Below are 21,791 nucleotides of genomic sequence, written 5' to 3'. Positions count from 1 at the left end.
TATATTATAGGGGTCAAACGCTCCATTGTTTAAATTCCTTCGCAGCGCAAAGACGTTTTATCTCTGGACATGTGACCATGGCAGCCAATCACTGGCCGCAGCAGTAGCAGGTCATGTGTCCATGGACGAAACATCGTTGCTTTGAGATGCCTATGAAGAGCTCAATATCAAACTTTTAATGCTCTGGACAATCATTTTTATTAGAAGGGTCCCCGTAGGGAAAACCGACATCCAGAGTTCAATCCCCCTGCAGTGCCCACCCAGGAGAAATGAAGTATTACATCAATGGGCTGTACATGTAATGCAAGGACGTGCCAGGTCCTCCAGAGTGAGACACACTCTTTGTAGACACTCTTTGGAATGATGGACTCGCTTTTATAAATCCAGAACACCCTAATAGGAGATTAGAATACAGGTTATCTAGACCAGGCCTCCTCTAGTAAAACATACTTCAAATAAATATGAGAAGGTGGAAATGTATAAATCTAATGCAAAACAAAAAGGGGAGGAGTTATTAATAGCAACCAATCAGGTTGCAACTAAAATCTCCCGAAGAAAAATGAGAGCTGTAATCGTATTGGTTGCTACCGCTTTAATTATTTGCACCGGTTTTATAACTCTCCTTCGGGCTATTATAAATGTCTTTATAGGACCGGTCATCAATGTGTGTCTGACCACCCACTGATCAGAAGAACAGAGCTGAGCTGCAGGCACAATCATGTATATAGATGATCCGGGATAAGCATTGAGGGGGCCGCAGCCCCTCCGTTCTTCAGTCGTCTTCTTAAAGGGATATTATTATGGCATATAGCTAGGATATGCATTAATATGAATGTCGGTGAGGGCCCGACCTGAGACCCTCTCTAATCACAAGAACGAATGGGCAAAAATCCCTTTTTGTACCTAGTCTAGGGAAAGCGGGCTGCAATCAAGATGACTGCCAGCTTTCCGAGTCCATCAGCTCAAAACGTTACTTGGATGGCGACTATTGTAAAATGGAGAAAGATCGGCTTTGAAATGGTTTGATCGTTGCTAAAAAAACCGCCGTTGCCAGCGTGTCGCAGTACTGGTTTACTATAGTTTTCCAGCATACGAGTGGTTAATTTCTGGATAAAATCCAAGTCACAACACAAAGCTTACCAGACCCCTTCCCCTCAATATCCTTGGCGATGGGGAAGGGGTGGCAACTCATGGAGTTTTGGTGATCAAACAGGTTAGCCATTGCCGCATCTATTTGAAAGGGTTAATCAGCCACGGCTGTCAGTTCTCATTAGCGGTCTCATTGTGAGGGCGCACTGTGCCTTGGTCTCTATTTTCACGCTCTGTGCCGCAGACACCCGCTGAAAAGACCCCGATTCAAAACTGTCACTAGGACCCCGGTTCCCACAGGGGCCGGGACAAAGGCTCGGCAGGAAAAAGGTGACGTACTACGGCTGTGATCAGGGACCACCCAGGTGATGATGATGGAGAGCGGGGACGAGCGGCTACAGGACAATTAAAAGAGCAATTATTGTGTGGGATGTGTATAGGGTGAAATCAGCGTCCTATATGATGTTAGTTATCTCCAGGAAGCAGATGAGGACCCCGTATGGAGCTCCGAGGCAGAACCTAACCATCTGCTTCTCTAAGACTGGTACCTGGACATGTGCCAGCCATTAGAGAAGCTAAGGGGATCTAGCTCTATAGAGAAGTAGATTTGGATCGCTGGCAGCTTACAGATCAGCGGAAAAGCTCAACCAACAGGCCGAGAACTGCCGTCCTAGATTTTCATATGGCTCAGATGGAGACCCTACGGCCATCAAACACCTTAATCAAGCTTTTACCTGGGCAATGTGGTCCTGGCGGCTGCTAATTTAATAGGAACCCTACTGCAACATTGCCTCATAGACGATGAGCTATAGACACAGCTTGAGGTTCTAGAAGAACCCAAAGTCATAGCTAGGCTTTCTTTTACCCAGGGCATATGGTTAGTTTGCTGCCCTAGCCATATATCAAAATTACTCTGCATAAGACAGAGTGGCTTGGTGCCCCCCAGGGCCAGGGTGCTACACCAGCCCTCATCCCCTTCCTATGCCGCAACTACAAGCTAAACAGGAACCCAATTCTATTATCACAGGGGCAAGTGGCGCCGAGTTGTCACCTTGGTATCAAACCAAACACCATGACAAGAGGAATTCTTATCCAAGTACAACTATATAGTAACTAGGAAGAAAATTAAGGTAAAACCTACGCAACATAATTTCAATAATCCCGCATGGATTGTGCCAGGTTATAGGATTGTCCACATCAGTATTTCTCAACTCCATCATTCAAGTGCTCACAAAAGGTCATAAATTGAGGATGTCCCATTGCGTAGACAGAAAGCTTGACTGTGCTCCTGAATCCTTATGTCCAATAAGGGTATGTGCACACACACTAATTACGTCCGTAATTGACGGACGTATTTCGGCCGCAAGTACCGGACCGAACACAGTGCAGGGAGCCGGGCTCCTAGCATCATACTTATGTACGATGCTAGGAGTCCCTGCCTCGCTGCAGGACATATGTCCCGTACTGCAGTACGGGACAGTTGTCCTGCAGCGAGGCAGGGACTCCTAGCATCGTACATAAGTATGATGCTAGGAGCCCGGCTCCCTGCACTGTGTTCGGTCCGGTACTTGCGGCCGAAATACGTCCGTCAATTACGGACGTAATTAGTGTGTGTGCACATACCCTAACAGTGTGCAGTCTTCTTGTAAACTCAGCTGTTTGTGCTTCAGACACCTACATTCAATTACTAGGACAGGAAGTAGCTAACTGGCAGCTACCATTGTCAGTCATATAACCTCCCATGGGGCTTATTTCTCAGTCATCCGGCTACCCACTAGACCTATCCCCTGGTAGACATTGTAAAAACAACCCTTCCCCTCCTAACCCTTTCAGTGTGCAGAGACACTGACTGAAAATACAGTTGATAGGGAATATATACCAGACAGTGTAAAACATGGTCTGATCTCAGTGACCAAATGTTAAAATGTCCTTCAAGAAGGAGTCACATATGTTGAAGAAAAAAAAAAAGACAGGTCCATCAAGATAATAAAATTATAGTTTATACGGTTACAAGGTTTAGTTTTGCTTTATGTATAGTTCAACGATGACAGTGAGGAAGTAGCTAACTTCTCCTCCCAGAGTTTAAAAAGAAATAAATCCACAGACCCAGCACTTGCTCCTATGAGATTACAGTTTACAGGGATGATTGATCATTAGCATCAATAGTAAGAGAATTATCATGTTACTTTGAAGGTCAGACACAAAATGACTTGAGCTTTAATATACCCCACAGCCCAGCCTAATATATTTGCTTAAAAAAAAAAAAAAAGGGCTATAAAAGGAGCGGTGGTGGTGGAAGCTGCGCTGACCCCGAGCTAGGAAACATGCCTCTTTTCTGATAATCTTCCTTTCTGTATTTTAATTTCCTAGGATTCTTCAATATCAGACTTTTAATGGAGAGACTGAGCAGCCCTGTGCCAAATCCATGGGGGGAGAAGTCTTTGTATCATAGAAATCCATGTAACCCACCACAGATGTACTTAATTTTAAAGTAACAGATTTATTCTTAACCCCCTCAACCTCTGGCATGCTCCTACTTTAGCAATATGCCCCGCGTGTCTTAGTTAAGCAGACATTATAACCATATGTTCCAGGAGAACGGTCTATGAATGCACTGACCTTGTTACAGCACCAGTCCATCTCTGATACCAAGTCAAGCCCTAGAAATACAGAGATTGCCCTTTAAAGGGAGAAGACGACAAACTCATCCAATGGTCACTACAAAAAATATTTCTATCGTGTATGACTAGATCGAAACAGCTTCCAGCCATTCTACTGAGCAAAGGCCAACAAAAATATGACAGAGGGGGAAGGTCTAATAGTTACATTTATATTTTATACGCGGCAGTATTATTGTAGTTATATTCTTGTATATAGGGGGCAGTATTATAGTAGTTATATTCTTGTATATAGGAGGCAGTATTATAGTAGTTATATTCCTGTATATAGGAGCAGTATTATAGTAGTTATATTCTTGTATATAGGAGTAGTATTATAGTAGTTATATTCTTGTATATAGGGGCAGTATTATAGTAGTTATATTCTTGTATATAGGAGCAGTATTATAGCAGTTATATTCTTGTATATAGGGGCAGTATTATAGTAGTTATATTCTTGTATATAGGAGCAGTATTATAGTAGTTATAGTCTTGTATATAGGAGCAGTATTATACTAGTTATATTCTTGTATATAGGAGATAGTATTATAGTAGGTATATTCTTGTATATAGGAGCAGTATTATAGTAGTTATATTCTTCTATATAGGGGCAGTATTATAGTAGTTATATTCTTGTATATAGGAGGCAGTATTATAGTAGTTATATTCCTGTATATAGGAGCAGTATTATAGTAGTTACATTCCTGTATATAGGAGCAGTATTATAGTCGTTATATTCCTGTATATAGGGGGCAGTATTATAGTAGTTATTTTATTGTATATAGGAGGCAGTATTATAGTAGTTATATTCTTGTATATAGGAGCAGTATTATAGTAGTTATATTCTTGTATATAGGGGCAGTATTATAGTAGTTATATTCTTGTATATAGGGGCAGTATTATAGTAGTTATATTCCTGTATATAGGAGGCAGTATTATAGTAGTTATATTCTTGTATATAGGAGCAGTATTATAGTAGTTATATTCTTGTATATAGGGTGCAGTATTATAGTAGTTATATTCTTGTATATAGGGTGCAGTATTATAGTAGTTATATTCTTGTATATAGGAGGCAGTATTATAGTAGTTATATTCTTGTATATAGGAGGCAGTATTATAGTAGTTATAGTCTTGTATATAGGGTGCAGTATTATAGTAGTTATATTCTTGTATATAGGAGGCAGTATTATAGTAGTTATAGTCTTGTATATAGGAGCAGCATTATAGTAGTTATATTCTTGTATATAGGAGGCAGTATTATAGTAGTTATATTCTTGTATATAGGGTGCAGTATTATAGTAGTTACAGTGAAGGAAATAAGTATTTGATCCCTTGCTGATTTTGTAAGTTTGCCCACTGTCAAAGACATGCACAGTCTAGAATTTTTAGGCTAGGTTAATTTTACCAGTGAGAGATAGATTATATTAAAAAAAACAACTGAAAATCACATTGTCAAAATTATATATATTTATTTGCATTGTGCACAGAGAAATAAGTATTTGATCCCTTTGGCAACCAAGACTTAATACTTGGTGGCAAAACCCTTGTTAGCAAGCACAGCAGTCAGACGTTTTTTGTAGTTGATGATGAGGTTTGCACACGTTAGATGGAATTTTGTCCCACTCCTCTTTGCAGATCATCTGTAAATCATTAAGATTTCGAGGCTGTCGCTTGGCAACTCGGATCTTCAGCTCCCTCCATAAGTTTTAGATGGGATTAAAGTCTGGAGACTGGCTTGGCCACTCCATGACCTTAATGTGCTTCATTTTGAGCCACTCCTTTGTTGCCTTGGCTGTATGTTTCGGGTCATTGTCGTGCTGGAAGACCCAGCCACGAGCCATTTTTAATGTCCTGGTGGAGGGAAGGAGGTTGTCACTCAGGATTTGACGGTACATGGCTCCATCCATTCTCCCATTGATGCGGTGAAGTAGTCCTGTGCGCTTAGCAGAGAAACACCCCCAAAACATAATGTTTCCACCTCCATGCTTGACAGTGGGGACGGTGTTCTTTGGGTCATAGGCAGCATTTCTCTTCCTCTAAACACGGCGAGTTGAGTTAATGCCAAAGAGCTCAATTTTAGTCTCATCTGACCACAGCACCTTCTCCCAATCACTCTCAGAATCATCCAGATGTTCATTTGCAAACTTCAGATGGGCCTGTACATGTGCCTTCTTGAGCAGGGGGACCTTGCGGGCACTGCAGGATTTTAATCCATTACGGCGTAATGTGTTACCAATGGTTTTCTTGGTGACTGTGGTCCCAGCTGCCTTGAGATCATTAACAAGTTCCCCCCGTGTAGTTTTCGGCTGAGCTCTCACCTTCCTCAGGATCAAGGATACCCCACGAGGTGAGATTTTGCATGGAGCCCCAGATCGATGTCGATTGACAGTCATTTTGTATGTCTTACATTTTCTTACTATTGCACCAACAGTTGTCTCCTTCTCACCCAGCGCCTTACTTATGGTTTTGTAGCCCATTCCAGCCTTGTGCAGGTCTATGATCTTGTCCCTGACATCCTTAGAAAGCTCTTTGGTCTTGCCCATGTTGTAGAGGTTAGAGTCAGACTGATTAATTGAGTCTGTGGACAGGAGTCTTTTATACAGGTGACCATGTAAGAGCTGTCTTTAATGCAGGCACCAAGTTGATTTGGAGCGTGTAACTGGTCTGGAGGAGGCTGAACTCTTAATGGTTGGTAGGGGATCAAATACTTATTTCTCTGTGCACAATGCAAATAAATATATATCATTTTGACTATGTGATTTTCTTTTTTTTTTTATATAATCTATCTCTCACTGGTAAAATTAACCTAGCCTAAAAATTCTAGACTGTTCATGTCTTTGACAGTGGGCAAACTTACAAAATCAGCAAGGGATCAAATACTTATTTCCTTCACTGTATATTCTTGTATATAGGAGGCAGTATTATAGTAGTTATAGTCTTGTATATAGGTGGCAGTATTATAGTAGTTATATTCTTGTATATAGGGGCAGTATTATAGTAGTTATATTCTTGTACATAGGAGCAGTATTATAGTAGTTATATTCTTGTACATAGGAGCAGTATTATAGTAGTTATATTCTTGTATATAGGAGGCAGTATTATAGTAGTTATATTCTTGTATATAGGGGACAGTAATATAGTAGTTATATTCTTGTACATAGGAGCAGCATTATAGTAGTTATATTCTTGTATATAGGGGCAGTATTATAGTAGTTATATTCTTGTATATAGGAGGCAGTATTATAGTAGTTATATTCTTGTATATAGGAGGCAGTATTATAGTAGTTATATTCTTGTATATAGAGGGCAGTATTATAGTAGTTATATTCTTGTATATAGGAAGCAGTATTATAGTAGTTATATTCTTGTATATAGAGGGCAGTATTATAGTAGTTATATTCTTGTATATAGGGGCCAGTATTATTGTAGTTATAATCTTGTATATAGGGGCAGTATTATAGTAGTTATATTCTTGTATATAGGAAGCAGTATTATAGTAGTTATATTCTTGTATATAGAGGGCAGTATTATAGTAGTTATATTCTTGTATATAGGGGGCAGTATTCTAGTAGTTCTATTCTTGCATATAGGGGCAGTATTCTAGTAGTTATATTCTTGTATATAGGGGGCAGTATTCTAGTAGTTATATTCTTGTATATAGGGGCAGTATTCTAGTAGTTATATTCTTGTATATAGGGGCAGTATTATAGTAATTATATTCTTGTATATAGGGGGCAGTATTATAATAGTTATATTCTTGTATATAGGGGCAGTATTATAGTGGTTTTATTCTTGTATATAGGGGCAGTATTATAGTAGTTATATTCTTGTATATAGGAGGCAGTATTATAGTAGTTATATTCTTGTATATAGGGGGCAGTATTATAGTAGTTATATTCTTGTATATAGGAGGCAGTATTATAGTAGTTATATTCCTGTATATAGGGGGCAGTATTATAGTAGTTATATTCTTGTATATAGGGGGCAGTATTATAGTAGTAATATTCTTGTATATAGGGGGCAGTATTATAGTAGTTATATTCTTGTATATAGGGGGCAGTATTATAGTAGTTATATTCTTGTATATAGGTGGCAGTATTATAGTAGTTACATTCTTGTATATAGGAGGCAGTATTATAGTAGTTATATTCTTGTATATAGGGGGCAGTATTATAGTAGTTATATTCTTGTATATAGGGGGCAGTATTATAGTAGTTATAGTCTTGTATATAGGGGGCAGTATTATAGTAGTTACATTCTTGTATATAGGGGGCAGTATTATAGTAGTTATATTCTTGTATATAGGAGCAGTATTATAGTAGTTATATTCTTGTATATAGGGGGCAGTATTATAGTAGTTATATTCTTGTATATAGGGGGCAGTATTATAGTAGTTATATTCTTGTATATAGGGGGCAGTATTATAGTAGTTATATTCTTGTATATAGGAGCAGTATTATAGTAGTTACATTCTTGTACATAGGAGGCAGTATTATAGTAGTTATATTCTTGTATATAGGGGGCAGTATTATAGTAGTTATATTCTTGTATAGTAGTTTTAATCTATATTTTTGTCTTATTGATCTACTAATTTTTTTAATGTTATGCTATACGGTTACAGGAGGATATGATTTCTCTATCAGCTGCAGATTTATACTACTACAATAGCTTGTGAGTAGTTGCTCCTTCAAAGACCTTCAGGCAATGAGGCATTGGAAGTCACACTGGCATTTCCCTCATGATAGAGGTACCACAAGTAGACGGCTCCTGAAGGAAGCAACCGAGTGCAGCCATTTTAGCAGTGATATTGTGCTACCACAAGTCACCGGTGTGATTTAGACCTAAACCAGGATACCTGCCAGATAAAGAGATAATAATTTAATAAAAGGAGAATATTCAGTAGATTTTATTCACAGACCACAGACTGAATGCAACAATCAATATTGAAAGACTCCCCCCATTCCTGCAAACATTAACGCTGCATGTACCCAATGGTAAGATCCACAACAAATGGTTAACAGTCTAATGGGAAGAGCGTACAAACCCCAATGATGATCTCAAGTATGATCCAGCATTAATAAACGTGACGTTTAGAAACTCCATAGCCCATCACCATCTTAATCCTGCAGTATTAACAGCATATTGTGCTCACCAATAAATTACAGTCACGTGAACTAGAAGCTTCCCTTATGCTCGTATACGTAATATACAGGCGTCCATGATACATGTTGTAAACAGAGATTATCCAATGTAATAGTAGCAGTGAGTACCCTACTCAGAGTTAAAAGCATACGTCCACCTTTGAAAACCATTTTACAATCATAACAGATCTACTCTATATAAAAAGCTGGGTCACTGTGTACATGCATTATATTACTGATCCTGAGTTACATCCTGTATAATACTCAAGAGCTGCACTCACTATTCTGCTGGTGGAGTCACTGTGTACATACATTACATTACTTATCCTGTGCTGATCCTGAGTTACATCCTGTATTATACTCCAGAGCTGCACTCACTATTCTGCTGGTGGAGTCACTGTGTACATACATTACTTATCCTGTACTGATCTTGAGTTACATCCTGTATTATACTCCAGAGCTGCACTCACTATTCTGCTGGTGGAGTCACTGTGTACATACATTACTTATCCTGTACTGATACTGAGTGACAGCCTGTATAATACTCCAGAGCAGTATTCACAATTCTGCTGGTTGTTATTGGAAACAGGTGGTTGTCAGACACACCCCTAATAGCTTAACTGAGCTCCTCTGATGCAGCAGAGACAGTAAGTCAGTTTTTCCTACAACAGGTTACTGTAGACACACATTTTAGCTCTGAAGCCTGCAGAATGGTGATTGCAGCTCTGGAGTATAATACAGGATGTAACTCAGGATCAGTATATAAGTAATGTCATGTATTTACACCACTTTATATGTAAATTAATTCTCTATGTAAACTGAAAAAGTGTTCAATGGTGGACACATGCTTTTAACCGACCATAGAGGCTCCAATAATTTGGCCGATATGATGTTATTACCACTTGTAAAGATGTAGCAGAGCTGAAATAGTCACTGGCACAACTCATAACTCCATGTTATACATATCCTGTCATTCTCCCTATTCTTCATCGTGGGGAGAAGACACGCAGTTGGTGATATCGCATTTACCAAGTTACCATGATGAGGCCATCTTCTAGGTTGCCCCAAATGTGAGCAGTCTGTTAGGAAACAGATCCATAAATGATCCAGCCCCAAGACGTTAAATGACAAATTCAGCTCCGCTACATCCGTACAGTCGGTGTATCTACGGCGAACAAAAAAAACACATCCAATCAGAAAGAGCATTGGTTTAGAATAGCGCTGCAGTTTCCCTTCTGCAAAGGGATGAACGTGGGACCTACAAAACCACAAGGGTTTGTCTAAAGTGGACAAACCCTTTAAAGGATTTATCTAACATGCTCCTGTTTCAAATTCTCCGTCCCCCCTACCGCCAGTCACCATGAATCCTCGCCGCTCCTTTTTAGAGTCCAACGTGATGATGTTTTGTTGAAAATTATATCATGTGACCATAGCAGTTAATTGCTACTGTGGGACAGGACATCACCATGGTGCCCAGAGGTTGGCCGCAGCGGTTATAAAGGACATGTCATCACTCTGCACATAAGTGGCAGGGACTCATGGAGAGCGACGGCGGGAAACGGAAGAGAATGCGAAAGGTAATGATATTACAATTTATTTCAGGCACATACAAGGCTTATTAAAAATTCCTTACAGGGTGTGTCTACTTTGGACAACCCCATCTCATATTAAAGCAAACTGTTATATATTGTTGTTTTTTTCCCCATAAATCAGTAGTACATGTGAATACAAGAAACTTTGTAATATATTATGTATGGGGGAAAGTGGCATCTTCCTCACCTACCAGAAGTCTATAGTTTCCATTTCACAAGGATCTCTCAGGACGTTCAGAAACCTCCTCAGTAACCAAAAAATCCATCTAGTGTAAAACAGTAAATAGAGGACAGGAAGGATGGAGAGGAGGGGGATGCTGCAGCAGCTTCTCAATTAGAGCTTTAGTGAAACATTATAAAAGGGGAAGGGGGATGAGCAGAGGCAGAACTCAGATTTTGCTCAGAGCGCAGCTCCCCGTTTACATCAGAAAGAGACAACCCGCTTGTGAATTTATGGAAATCAGCAAAGAGAAGGAAGAAGACCCAAAATATGCAGGATAGACAAAGCATTTCTGGCTGCACTACATCTATTACACACCTACAGCTTCCTAAGGAGTGATTGTGGGTACTTTCAATGATGGGTACGCTTTAAAAAACCCAGAAAACCCATCTAAGGAGGAACATTTAGAAATTAAATAATAATAATAATAAGGTAAACAAGGACAGATTTTGTGCTTCATGATAACCGGTCAGCTCTTCTGACACGACTGTTTTAGTAAATGAATGTATACTCCATGAAATATGAAATGCCGTCGCATCTTTTTTTTTTACATATATGAATTGTGCCGTCCCTCCGTTATTCCTCCTGGAAACATACGAATGAATTGACGACTGGGCGTTACCATTCTCTTTGTTAATACAGAGTGTCCCTACACAGTCTAACACTGTCACCACTGACTGCACACTGCTAGACTGTGTGGGCAATGGTAACGCCCAATTGTCAATTTATTCATACAATTCCAGGAGGACTAACGGAGGAACAGCAAAACACAAACTTAAGAAAAGATGCTCCAGAATTGTTATATTTTGGGGAATACAAGTAGACATGTCAGGAGAGCTGCTCTGATTGGATGCTCTCATTTACGTTGTTTTATCTAAACCTGGCTGTAAACGAAGCGTGCTAATGCTTTCTGCTGAAAAACCTCCTCAAGCGGTTGGTAAAGGGTAGATCAGAGGGCACCACTAAGCAACAATAATCCAAATGGTTGATCTGGTGCCGGCTGCCAGCAAAGCTTCCTTCTCCTTGGCTCCATAGCGCCCACTAGAGTCCTTGTGCAATTGTGACATACAAATAACACACTGCATGTAAATACAATATTACGTCACTAAACAGAATTTCTTGTGTAAACGGGCCCTAGTCCTAGAGGCAAAGCAAGCGAGACTGGTTTAGTCCTTCCCAAATTGACACGCAATACACCAGACATCCATAACCATTCTGGAATCCGGGAAACGAACAATGCCAAGATGTATCCATAGCCGAAAGATCGTGAAAAGTAAATCTATAAAATACCATGCAGTCCACGGTCCCATTGATGTTATTATTAGCAGTGCACAAAGTAAAGAAAATCTTCACAGTCCCATAGCCATTACCCAGAATTCCTTTATGCATAGGCTGCTGTAAGGCAACAGGTTAAGGCAGGAACTAGGACCAGCTCGAAGTACATTACTGCTGGGTCAAGCCATGTCCCCAGTATGTAAACATAACCGGAATAAAAAATAAAAAAAACGGGCAAAGTCAACATTTTTATATTGGGCCTTCCATTTTTGTCGTTGTCAATTTAAATATGGATGGCAGGTAGGGGTAGAAATCTTCATTTTGATAATTACCTCAAACCCTTTATAATTGGCGCCTGTAATTTGCTGCTACTGTCTTTTGATTTTATGTAGATCGGGCCACTAGGTGGAGATAGTGAGCTCTTCTCTGCTAGATTAGACCTGCAGAGTGGGGACCTGAAGCAGTCAGCAATATAATTGTTCTTCGGTTGTAGTTGTTCCTTCGTCCGGCGAGCGGGGGAAAGTTTCTTTGTTCATTAAAAAAAAAAAAAAAAAAATTAAGAAAATTTTAAATTAAAAAAAAATAAGCGTTGGTCCTGAATCTTTTTCTTTTTTCGGCTTTAGTTACTCTTCTTTTTCTTCTTCTTTTTAGAGGGACGTCCAGAGCCTGCGGAATAAGAAGGGAAAATTAAAAAGGTGGCGTATCGCGGCTATCCAGGTCAGGCGATCAGTCACTCGCAAAGGGAAACCGGATCCTACACGTTACTGCAAATAATGCAGACTCTATACCGGATATAGGATTTATGCCTGAAATGGTCTGTTAAAGCTCAGAAACTCAATGGGGAAGCAAAAGTAGCGGAAAGGAAAGGTAAAAGGAGATGGCACCGATCGCTCGTCCCCATACATTACTAGGATGTCGGCAGCGCGTCTCCCTGTTTACAGAGATGTGCTGCCGACAACGATAATATTTCAGGTTTTTAAAACGATACAATCAGCAGATGATGGAGCGCTTGCTCGTTCCTCTGCTGATCGCTGCCCTGTTTACACAGGGAAATGATCGGCAACGAGCGTTTTGTGAACTAATTATCTGCCCGGCAATTGGCCCGTGTAAAACCCCCTTAAGTTGATAAAGTGTCTGCCCTGCTGGGATCCTCAGCTATCAACTGTAACCGGTGGGGAAATCTGGTAGTAAGTGTTCAATTATCCTGCAGCGACCCCACAGGAGAAATTAAGCATTACACAGTGCCTATTAATATAAATGGGTTGTCTGTGTAATACAGGACAGGTCGTCCAGAGAGGGAGACGCTCTATGTAACCGCTCTCCACTCCGGCCAAGAGATGAGAATCCTGAACAGAGGACCCCTGCTATTACCGCAAACCCTAACAGGGTGTATGAAATGGTCAACCTCTTTAAAAACAGAAAAAAAAACAAAAACCTTAATTCATCCAGATTATTCAAGAGATTAGCGTAATCTAAACTAGTGTGCATAATTGTTCTAACTTTGCGTCCCAAAAAAACGTGAATGTGTCTAAACACAAATTCCACCCGGATCAATTGACTTCTCTGATGGTATGGTTACCACCGTCTAAGCAGTATAGCTGCATATGATTGGTTGAGGGTTTAGCCAGAGTTATTTGCATACAGCTCATGAAGACTAACAGGAGGCGAGCGCCCACAGACTTGCATTGCTAATGCTGCCCGTACACTTACAGTCATTGCCAGCCGACAGCTCTGGCGGCGCTCATCTCCCGCAGTAACAAATGATCGGGGCATGTTGAAATCCAACATACCGTTCCTTTCTTCCCACGACATCTGTCTGGGGAGGGTCAGGACACACCATATAAATTACAGTCGGCCGGTCCCGCCAACTTTCCTCTGTGTATGGGCAACCTTAGGGTTCTGTCTGTAGATAGATGCCTGTTAAGTGACTTGTTTTCCTCTGTGAGCATTTCCGGTCATTTAAAGGGGTATTCCTATCTTAGACATTTATGGCATAGAAACAGAATATGCCATAAATGTCCGATTGGCGGGAGGTCGGGAGCTACGGAAACAGCTGATTTCGCTGTGCTACGCCGATTCCTGCACTCCTATTCACTTTTATGGGAGTTACGGAAAAAGCGTAGCTTAGTGAACTCAGCTGTTTCCGTAGCTCCCGACCAAGCCGGGAAGCGAAGGGAGCCAAGCAAGTTAGAACGGGGTTTAGGGGGCCTTGTTCTAAAGATAGATGCGGCTCCCAGAGGTGAGACCCGCATCAATCTGACATGTATGGCATATACTGTGCATATGCCATAAATGTCCAAGATGGGAAAACCCCTTCAACAGCCCAGAGAGGGAACTACAACAGCCACCTCCCACCAATTAGTACACTGGCGGCAATTTGCATAGTATTATAGGAAACTATTAGACTTCTATGATATTATATTTCCTTGTGAGGAGCAGGCGGCATAATTTAACCATTCGATCATCCTCCAAAATGTGGTCATTGGAATATAGAATTTAGGTTGCGGTCATCTATGGTCTTGTTTCTAAGGTTGAATGAACGTTAAATACATAAATAACAATGTGGAAAAACTTACCCCAGCGCTGCCGTGTCAGCCACTCTCCCAAGCAGTAGAAAGCGAACATACATAAGAACGACGATGTAAAAAACACCAGCATTCCTATCACATCCAGCTTGGCCAGTATGGGATACACCCAGATATCTGCTGCATAACGCACCCAGTGGACCCTGTGCAGAAGGGAGTAGAGGACATAAATACGAGGACGACTGTCACCAATACTTTACCATGCACTGTCCGCAGTCACATAATCCATAGATCGATCTGTCTGAAGATCCTGCATACTATACTTTGTGCATCAGTTCCTTACTTTTTTCAAAAGCTATGCTTACTGTCAGTGAACAGGAACATCCTTATCCTGATCACACAACTGACGGGCTTGCCGGTTTAGGCATTACTTTGTGAGGTGAACACAGCAGCAGCACACATCTATCCTGTCCTGGGCTACAGTCACATCTCATATCTACGCTCAGATATTATAATAAGCCCATGAGCTGTGCGAGCAGTACGGATTTTATAGCCAATGTTTCCATTCACTGACAGCAAGCACATACCTTGACTTGATAAACTGAAAGTACCAATTATATTAAGCAGTTAAAGAACTTTTCATTACACAATGAAGAAGCTGTAGCGTTAGACTGGACAGTCCCTAACTCTAAAATGGAGACATCAATCCCTCAAGCGGAAATGTTTACATATTCTTATCATAGAGATTTATGGCATATCCACAGGATAAGCCATAGATGTCTGATAGACACAGGTTCCAGTGAGATGGGGGGGGGGGGGGGGGTCGAAACGGGGGACACCTGAAACTTGTCCCGCATGGTGATGTGGCTGCCTCATCCAGGAGGAGAATGAATGGAGAAGTGGCTGTGCATGGCTCTGACCATTGATTCCTATGGGACTTATGTCAGAGACATGCGATGTCAGACACAACCTATGGACAGGAGTGGCGCTGCTTCAGCGCATTATTTTTTTCTAATCCTGGACAACTCCTTTTTAAAGTGTAACTTAAAAAAAACTTTTGACGTCAGAAGATTTGATCTTTTGTGGGGGTCCGAGCACTGAGACCCCACGATCTCCAAAACTAAGCAGCAGAAGTGCCCGCGTGAGCGCTGTTCCGCTTAGTTTCTCATCGGCTTTCCTCAGAGTGGCGTGGTGGTCCATAGACCCATCTATTGAGCCTGTACACCGCTCCGAGGAAACTCTACCAAAATTGAAGCGGCACAGCGCTCAGCTGAGCGCTTCTGCCGGCTAATTTTGGCAATCGGTGGCATCTCAGTGCTCGGACAGCCCACCAATCAAAACTTTTGTTACCATTTAATTACTAGAAAAAAAAAATGACTTACCATGACAGATATGCAATGCCAAACACCACCAGGACAGCGAGGCCATTCTTCTTGCTTGGGTATTGGTGTGAACAGGCAAAGAGCTCAATGAGGATAAGAGGAAGGATAAACGTGTGCTGTAAAGAATGGCAGAGAAGGCGGATAAGACAGGGTGCGACATATGAGACATCACACAGGGATTACACACACACACACACATATATATATATAAATATATAAAAACACACTAGATTACTATATATTACTTTTTCTTTCTATCGCCTCTTTGGGAAACCTGCCTACAGATGGATATCCAGCATGTCCAATTCGGCCGACCTTTCCAAAATGACTTATTAGCCTGCTCAACACATAGGGATTATGCTTTCTTCTACAGGGTTCATAAGTGAGGTTGATCTGACCAATAATCCTAAATATCCCATAATCCAGCAACCAGCTCCTATGAAAGCTGGATTAAAGAATTTAACAGGTTGTCCAGGATTAGAAAAACAAGTCTAGTTTTTTCCAAAAACTGCGCCACACCTGTCAACAGGTTGTGCGTGGTATTGCAGCTCAGCCATTCACTTTAATTGAGCGGAGCTGCACTACTAGACACGATCCATGGACAGGTGTGGCGCTGTTTCTGTAACTAAACAGCCATGTTTTCCTAATCCTGGACAACCCCTTTAATATTGTACTAAATATTGACTTTCCATATACTGTAAAATTTATTTAATCCAAAATCTATGGGGTCTAGGTGTCAGATTAGAGAAAAAAAAGTCTTCTACTATTTTTAATTAAAGAATTTCCAAATGAGTTCTCTTGGCTCAATCTTTCAAAGTTTTTCTGGATTATTGGATTCCGGATTAAAGGATTTCAACTAATTCCAATATATCGTGCAATAGCTCAATGATATAACAGATGCCGTCCTTACCAGGGAGGTTGTTTCCATTCATTGCGGGAGGAGAACAACTCATTACACTTACACGCATGACTGTGAATCTGGCAACCTCTGATGTACAAATACGTATTACAACGTGGAGCCTCCCCATAAAGAGGAATTCTAGGAGAGTCTTACCATGGCATGGTTAAGCCACTGTGGGATGAGGCTGTCTAGTTCTTTGGGGTAGACCAGCTCCCGATCATAGGCATAAATACTCCAGAATGAAGTAAATACAAACTGGAAAAAGAAAAAAGATAAAATATCAAAAGCAATGTCAATAAAATATATGAAAACCATGCACATTCTACTGGTGCCACCTTGTGGACAAATTTCAAAGAAGTGGAAGAGCATGAATGAACTGCCAAGCTTACCACGCCGACTGGGAATGCCAGGGCAGCAAAAATATAATCTTTTAACCGTGACAGAACTGAGCAGAATCGGTTCCTGTTGGAGAGGCAGAGCTGGAGCAGATCACACAGCAGGCAGACACCGAAGAACGCCGTCTGAAGAATCTGGGGAAATACAAGTACACATTGGATTAAAACTGCAAAGAAAATAAAATGCAATGTTATAATAAATATCATATATATATATCTATTTGTACCAGTGCAAGAAATTGGAGATGTCGCCAATCAATTATTCCCTCAGTACTGTAATCCTTGACTGATAAGGTTTAATCCAGATATTCCAGGAGAGCGGCGGTGGCACCGGATGCCTCTTCCATTTCTCCAACTGGTACAGGTCTCCAAAAAAAGCCTTTTCATGCGTTTTTTTAGGAGACGTTCAGTTAGCAGAGCCCGTGTCCGTGGCGGTTCTCGTATTGGAAAGTCAAAACTTTTCCCATTATAAAGAATTAGCGGTGGGGAGAAACCCACCACAATCCGCTTCTTATAGGACTGCACTTTCTTACATGTCCGCCGATAGTCCCCTAAAAGATGTTGTCCACACAGGACAACCCCTGTCCATACGCTCAAGGGCATTTGGATGTCATGTGGGTGATTGATCCACATACCATATATTACTACCTGGGATTTACGGACAGGTCTGTGGCTTGCAGCAGCTAGCTCAGCATCAGGGTGGACAACCCCTTTAAATGGTATTCCAGTGTCCAGCATTTTTCACCTGAATAGGTGAGAAATGCTGGATCGGTGGAGGTCAAACTGCTGGGATCCCCACCGATCGCCTGAACAGGGGATCGTAGTCCCCCCAAGCCACAATGACTAAGCATTCACTGTGCCGCTGCATTCAAAGTGTATCGGGATGATGTGAACAGGCCTATCACAAATGCAATAAGTGACCCCCCCCCACTCCCCACACGGGAGCCCTCTCCTGATTGGCCAGGATGGCATAGACTCTTCCTTCTTCAGTATATTCTGCTACTTTCATCCCCTGATCTACGCATCGGGGGACAGTTTAATGGCTGCTCCCGACAACAGCTCGGTCTCATTCTTCTCCAGTTTTATTTCTCTGGATACAGAAACCTGCAATGTTACATAAATGTAGTAAACACCGAGTTATCTAACTGGAAGCTCAGGGATGACCTAACCACATGACTATGGAGGCTGACACATGTTTCCATTCCTTAGATTAAAAGAATTCCACCAGTGTCACAAATCATCTGCTCTGGACAAGTCAATACGCCGGAGGATTAGATACAGGCGTAAAACGCATTTCATCCAGGGGTGCTCTATGATAAATTGGGATCAGCCAGGAGTAATGGATGCAGGTGCTCCGACAGCAAATTATATAGACATATGGCTCTGGATCTATTTAGAGCGCGTCTATTAGTGGCGATACGCCCGAGATACACCGTATTAGGACGTCGCCGTTGTAACAAGTTCGTTCATGACATTTCTTCCCTCCTAGATATTCCATCATGAACTGTGAGACGTATTACTGCGAAGTGGAAGCGCAGCAACTCCGCCACGAAGTGCAGACCACGTAGAGTTACAGAGCGGGGTCGCTGAGTGCTGAGGCGCATAAAAGTCGCCAACGCTACGCTGACTCAATAACTGCAGAGTATAAACCTCCTCTGGCATTAACATCCGCACAAAAGCTGTGCCCGGGAGCTTCATGGCATGGGGGAGCTGCATGCCAGCCTTACATCACCAAAGCGTCAGATGGAGGGGTGTAAAGCCGCCACCACTGGACTCTGGAGCAGTGGAAACGTGTTCTGTGCAGTGACGCTTCTCTATCTGGCGGTCTGATGGACGCCTCTGGGTTTGGTGAGGAGAACGTTACCTGCCTGACGGCATTGTGCCATCTGTAAAGTTTGGTGGAGGAGGGGGTAACGCTATGGGGCTGTTTTTCAGGGGTCGGTCCCTTAGTGCCAGTGAAGGGAAATCTTAACACTTCAGCATACAAGACATTTTGGACAATTATAGATTCCAGCTTTCTGGGCACAGTTTGGGGTTTGGTCTTTTCTGACTGTGCCCCAGTGTACAAGGTCCATAAAGACATGATCGGGGGGAGTTCGGGGTGGAAGAACTTGACTGGCCGCACAGTCCTGACCTCAACTCCATCCAACGCCTTTGGGATAGAGTAAGATGTAGATTGGGAGTCAGGCCCCCTCCCCCAACACCAGTGTCTGACCTCACAAATGCGCTTCTGGATGAATGGGCAAACATTTCCACAGACACCCCAAAATCTTGTAGAAAGCCCCCAGAGGAAACGGTTTTACCTGCAATGAGGAACCAACTCCATATTAATGTCTATGGATTTAGAATGGGATGTCATAAAAGCTCCTGTAGGTGGAATGTGGAGGTGTCTCAATACTTTTTTCCATATCCTCGTCCACCACGAAGAATTAGAAAAACATGGCTGCCTTCTTCCAAAAACAGCACCTCACCTGTCTACAGGCTGCGTGTGGTATTGCAGCTCAGCGATCATTTTAATGAAGCTAAGCTGCAATACCTGACACCGTTTATAGACAAGAGTGGCGCTGTTTCTTTAAAACAAAAAAAAAACAGACCCTCCTTTTTAATCTCAGACCACCCCCGATGTATATCACCAAATATAAACTCCAGAAATGTTTGCATTTTCTGCATCTGATCTTGTGAAATCCTCTTTACACTGCAGTTCTGCACTGGAAACAAGTGCCAGATTATCAGCATTTCTGGATTATCGAATGCAGAATGAAATAATTTTGGGGTGCAAGTTATTTCTTCCATCTTCTTTGACGTTACAGTCGGCCGGTGACGCAATACAGAAAAAAAATTAACCCCTTATGTTCAGTCACCCCATTCTGCCAATACCTTACTCCACCCTAATAGCCTGACCCTGTGGAATGGCGATGATCAGTTACCTTCACCCGCGGGCAAAGTCCCTTGTGTCCATGTGATTGTGATCGCTCAACACGCAGTCACCCGGGGAGGGAGGAAAGAGATACGGGATGAATAAAACACAGCAGCGCGGAGTAGCGTTAGAGCCGTGCTACGCTATTCTTGCGACAGAGATCATGACGGAACTCATTATAAGTCAACGGGGTGCCATAAGTAGGATCCGTTTGTATGACAAATCCGGCACGGCGTTGCGGCTTCCGTTACGACCGTAACACATATGGAGGTCTGCCGCCACCGATCCCTAGAACATAGGTGGCGCAACACTGGTAAAGCATAGCGCCCCCTTTGGATTTTGCAGGTATTGAAACTCATTGATTTAACGGAAACGGTTCATGCTGAGGATACTGGACGCTACATTACGCAGCCGACCGCCATTGAATGACGCAGTCAAATGACATTACTGCGGCCTGGTACAATGGTTAACAGCAGAGGGGGGGGGGGGAAGAGATATCCCCCACAATAAATATATTACAACCCTCCGAAACCCTTTGTATGGTACCCTCTGGCATGCTGGGATTTGTAGTTCCACAAACCTGCTGAAGCTGGGTCATATCTCACCTGGTTCAGGAAGGTCAGGTACTTCCACCTGCCTCCATAGGTATTGGCTCCATGGCTCAGATTGGTACCAGTCACCTCTACATTCTGCCATACTGCGAACCCATTCCAGGCCAGGAAACCTAGATGAAGGACAAACCCCGGCGCCGCCATCTTGGTGAGGATCTCTAGGAGCCTGCACAAGAAGGTCGTCCTCTTGTGACACTTCCGTCAGTGAATGGCCCGGTTGATGGAGACCACACAGGGACACAGGTCGGATTGTTCTTTGGTGTGGGAACAAGGTCCATCCGACTGCAGATATTGCAGACGTGAGAGGCAGAAATGTTTTCTGTCAGACGTCTCCACGAACGTCTTCACCGAACGGCGGCCATCTTGTAGGAGACCAAAATTGTCTCAATGTAGTTCATTTACTGTGTTTCTTATTGTAAGGTTGCAGGTAAGCTTGGAAATACAATGTAATGTTTCATGTCAGTCAATGTACAGAAAAGAGGAATAAATCTGAGGTAAAAGTATTTTAGTTGGTGCAATATGCGTGGGCATGTCCATACCGGGTGATTTTGTGGTAATATTTTACCACAGCGAGCAAACCGTATGTGAAATGTCAACAAATCGTGAGCAAAATGCTATATTTACCAGTATACGGTCTCTTAACTCCTTAATGACCGGGCATGTTTGTACCTTAATGACCAAGCCAGATTTGTCAAATCTGGTATGTCTGACTTTATCAGAGAATAACTCTGTGAAAGTTTTGAATATCCAAGTAATTCTGACATTGTTTTTTCGTCACATGTTGTACTTTATTTTAGTGGTAAAAGTAGACTGATACGATTTGCGGAAATTAATTAAAAAATAGAGAAATTGAAGAAATTTTGTAAAAATTATCATTTTTCCCTATTTTTAACTGCAATATGTCACATATGTACACACATACTGTACAATTTTTTTAATTAAATATATATTTCCATCTCTTTACTCTATTTTGGCAGCACTTTTGAAAAAAATTTTTTTTTTTTTGAGCAATTTGGAGGACTTACAAATTTAGTAATCATTTTATACATTTTGAAGTACATTTTGTTTTCCTGCACCAAGCCAGGT

The 21,791-nt window shown here is 41.8% G+C and overlaps 1 protein-coding gene across 1 annotated transcript; it reads right to left on the bottom strand.

Moving 5' to 3' along the window:
* Positions 1-8,636: 8,636 nt before the first annotated feature.
* On the bottom strand, positions 8,637-21,091 carry LOC142666710 (androgen-dependent TFPI-regulating protein-like). The gene is made up of 6 exons (XM_075846861.1): positions 20,700-21,091; positions 17,172-17,312; positions 16,936-17,037; positions 15,882-15,997; positions 14,551-14,702; positions 8,637-12,640 (listed from the first exon to the last, which is right to left on the bottom strand). The coding sequence occupies exons 1-6, from the start codon at positions 20,847-20,849 to the stop codon at positions 12,594-12,596; spliced, it is 708 nt and encodes a 235-aa protein (XP_075702976.1). The 5' UTR covers positions 20,850-21,091; the 3' UTR covers positions 8,637-12,593.
* Between the last annotated feature and the right edge of the window lie 700 nt (positions 21,092-21,791).

Source organism: Rhinoderma darwinii, chromosome 13 (genome assembly GCF_050947455.1).
Source record: "Rhinoderma darwinii isolate aRhiDar2 chromosome 13, aRhiDar2.hap1, whole genome shotgun sequence".
NCBI classification, from domain to species: Eukaryota; Metazoa; Chordata; class Amphibia; order Anura; family Rhinodermatidae; genus Rhinoderma; species Rhinoderma darwinii.
This window is presented reverse-complemented; position numbering and strand designations above follow the sequence as displayed.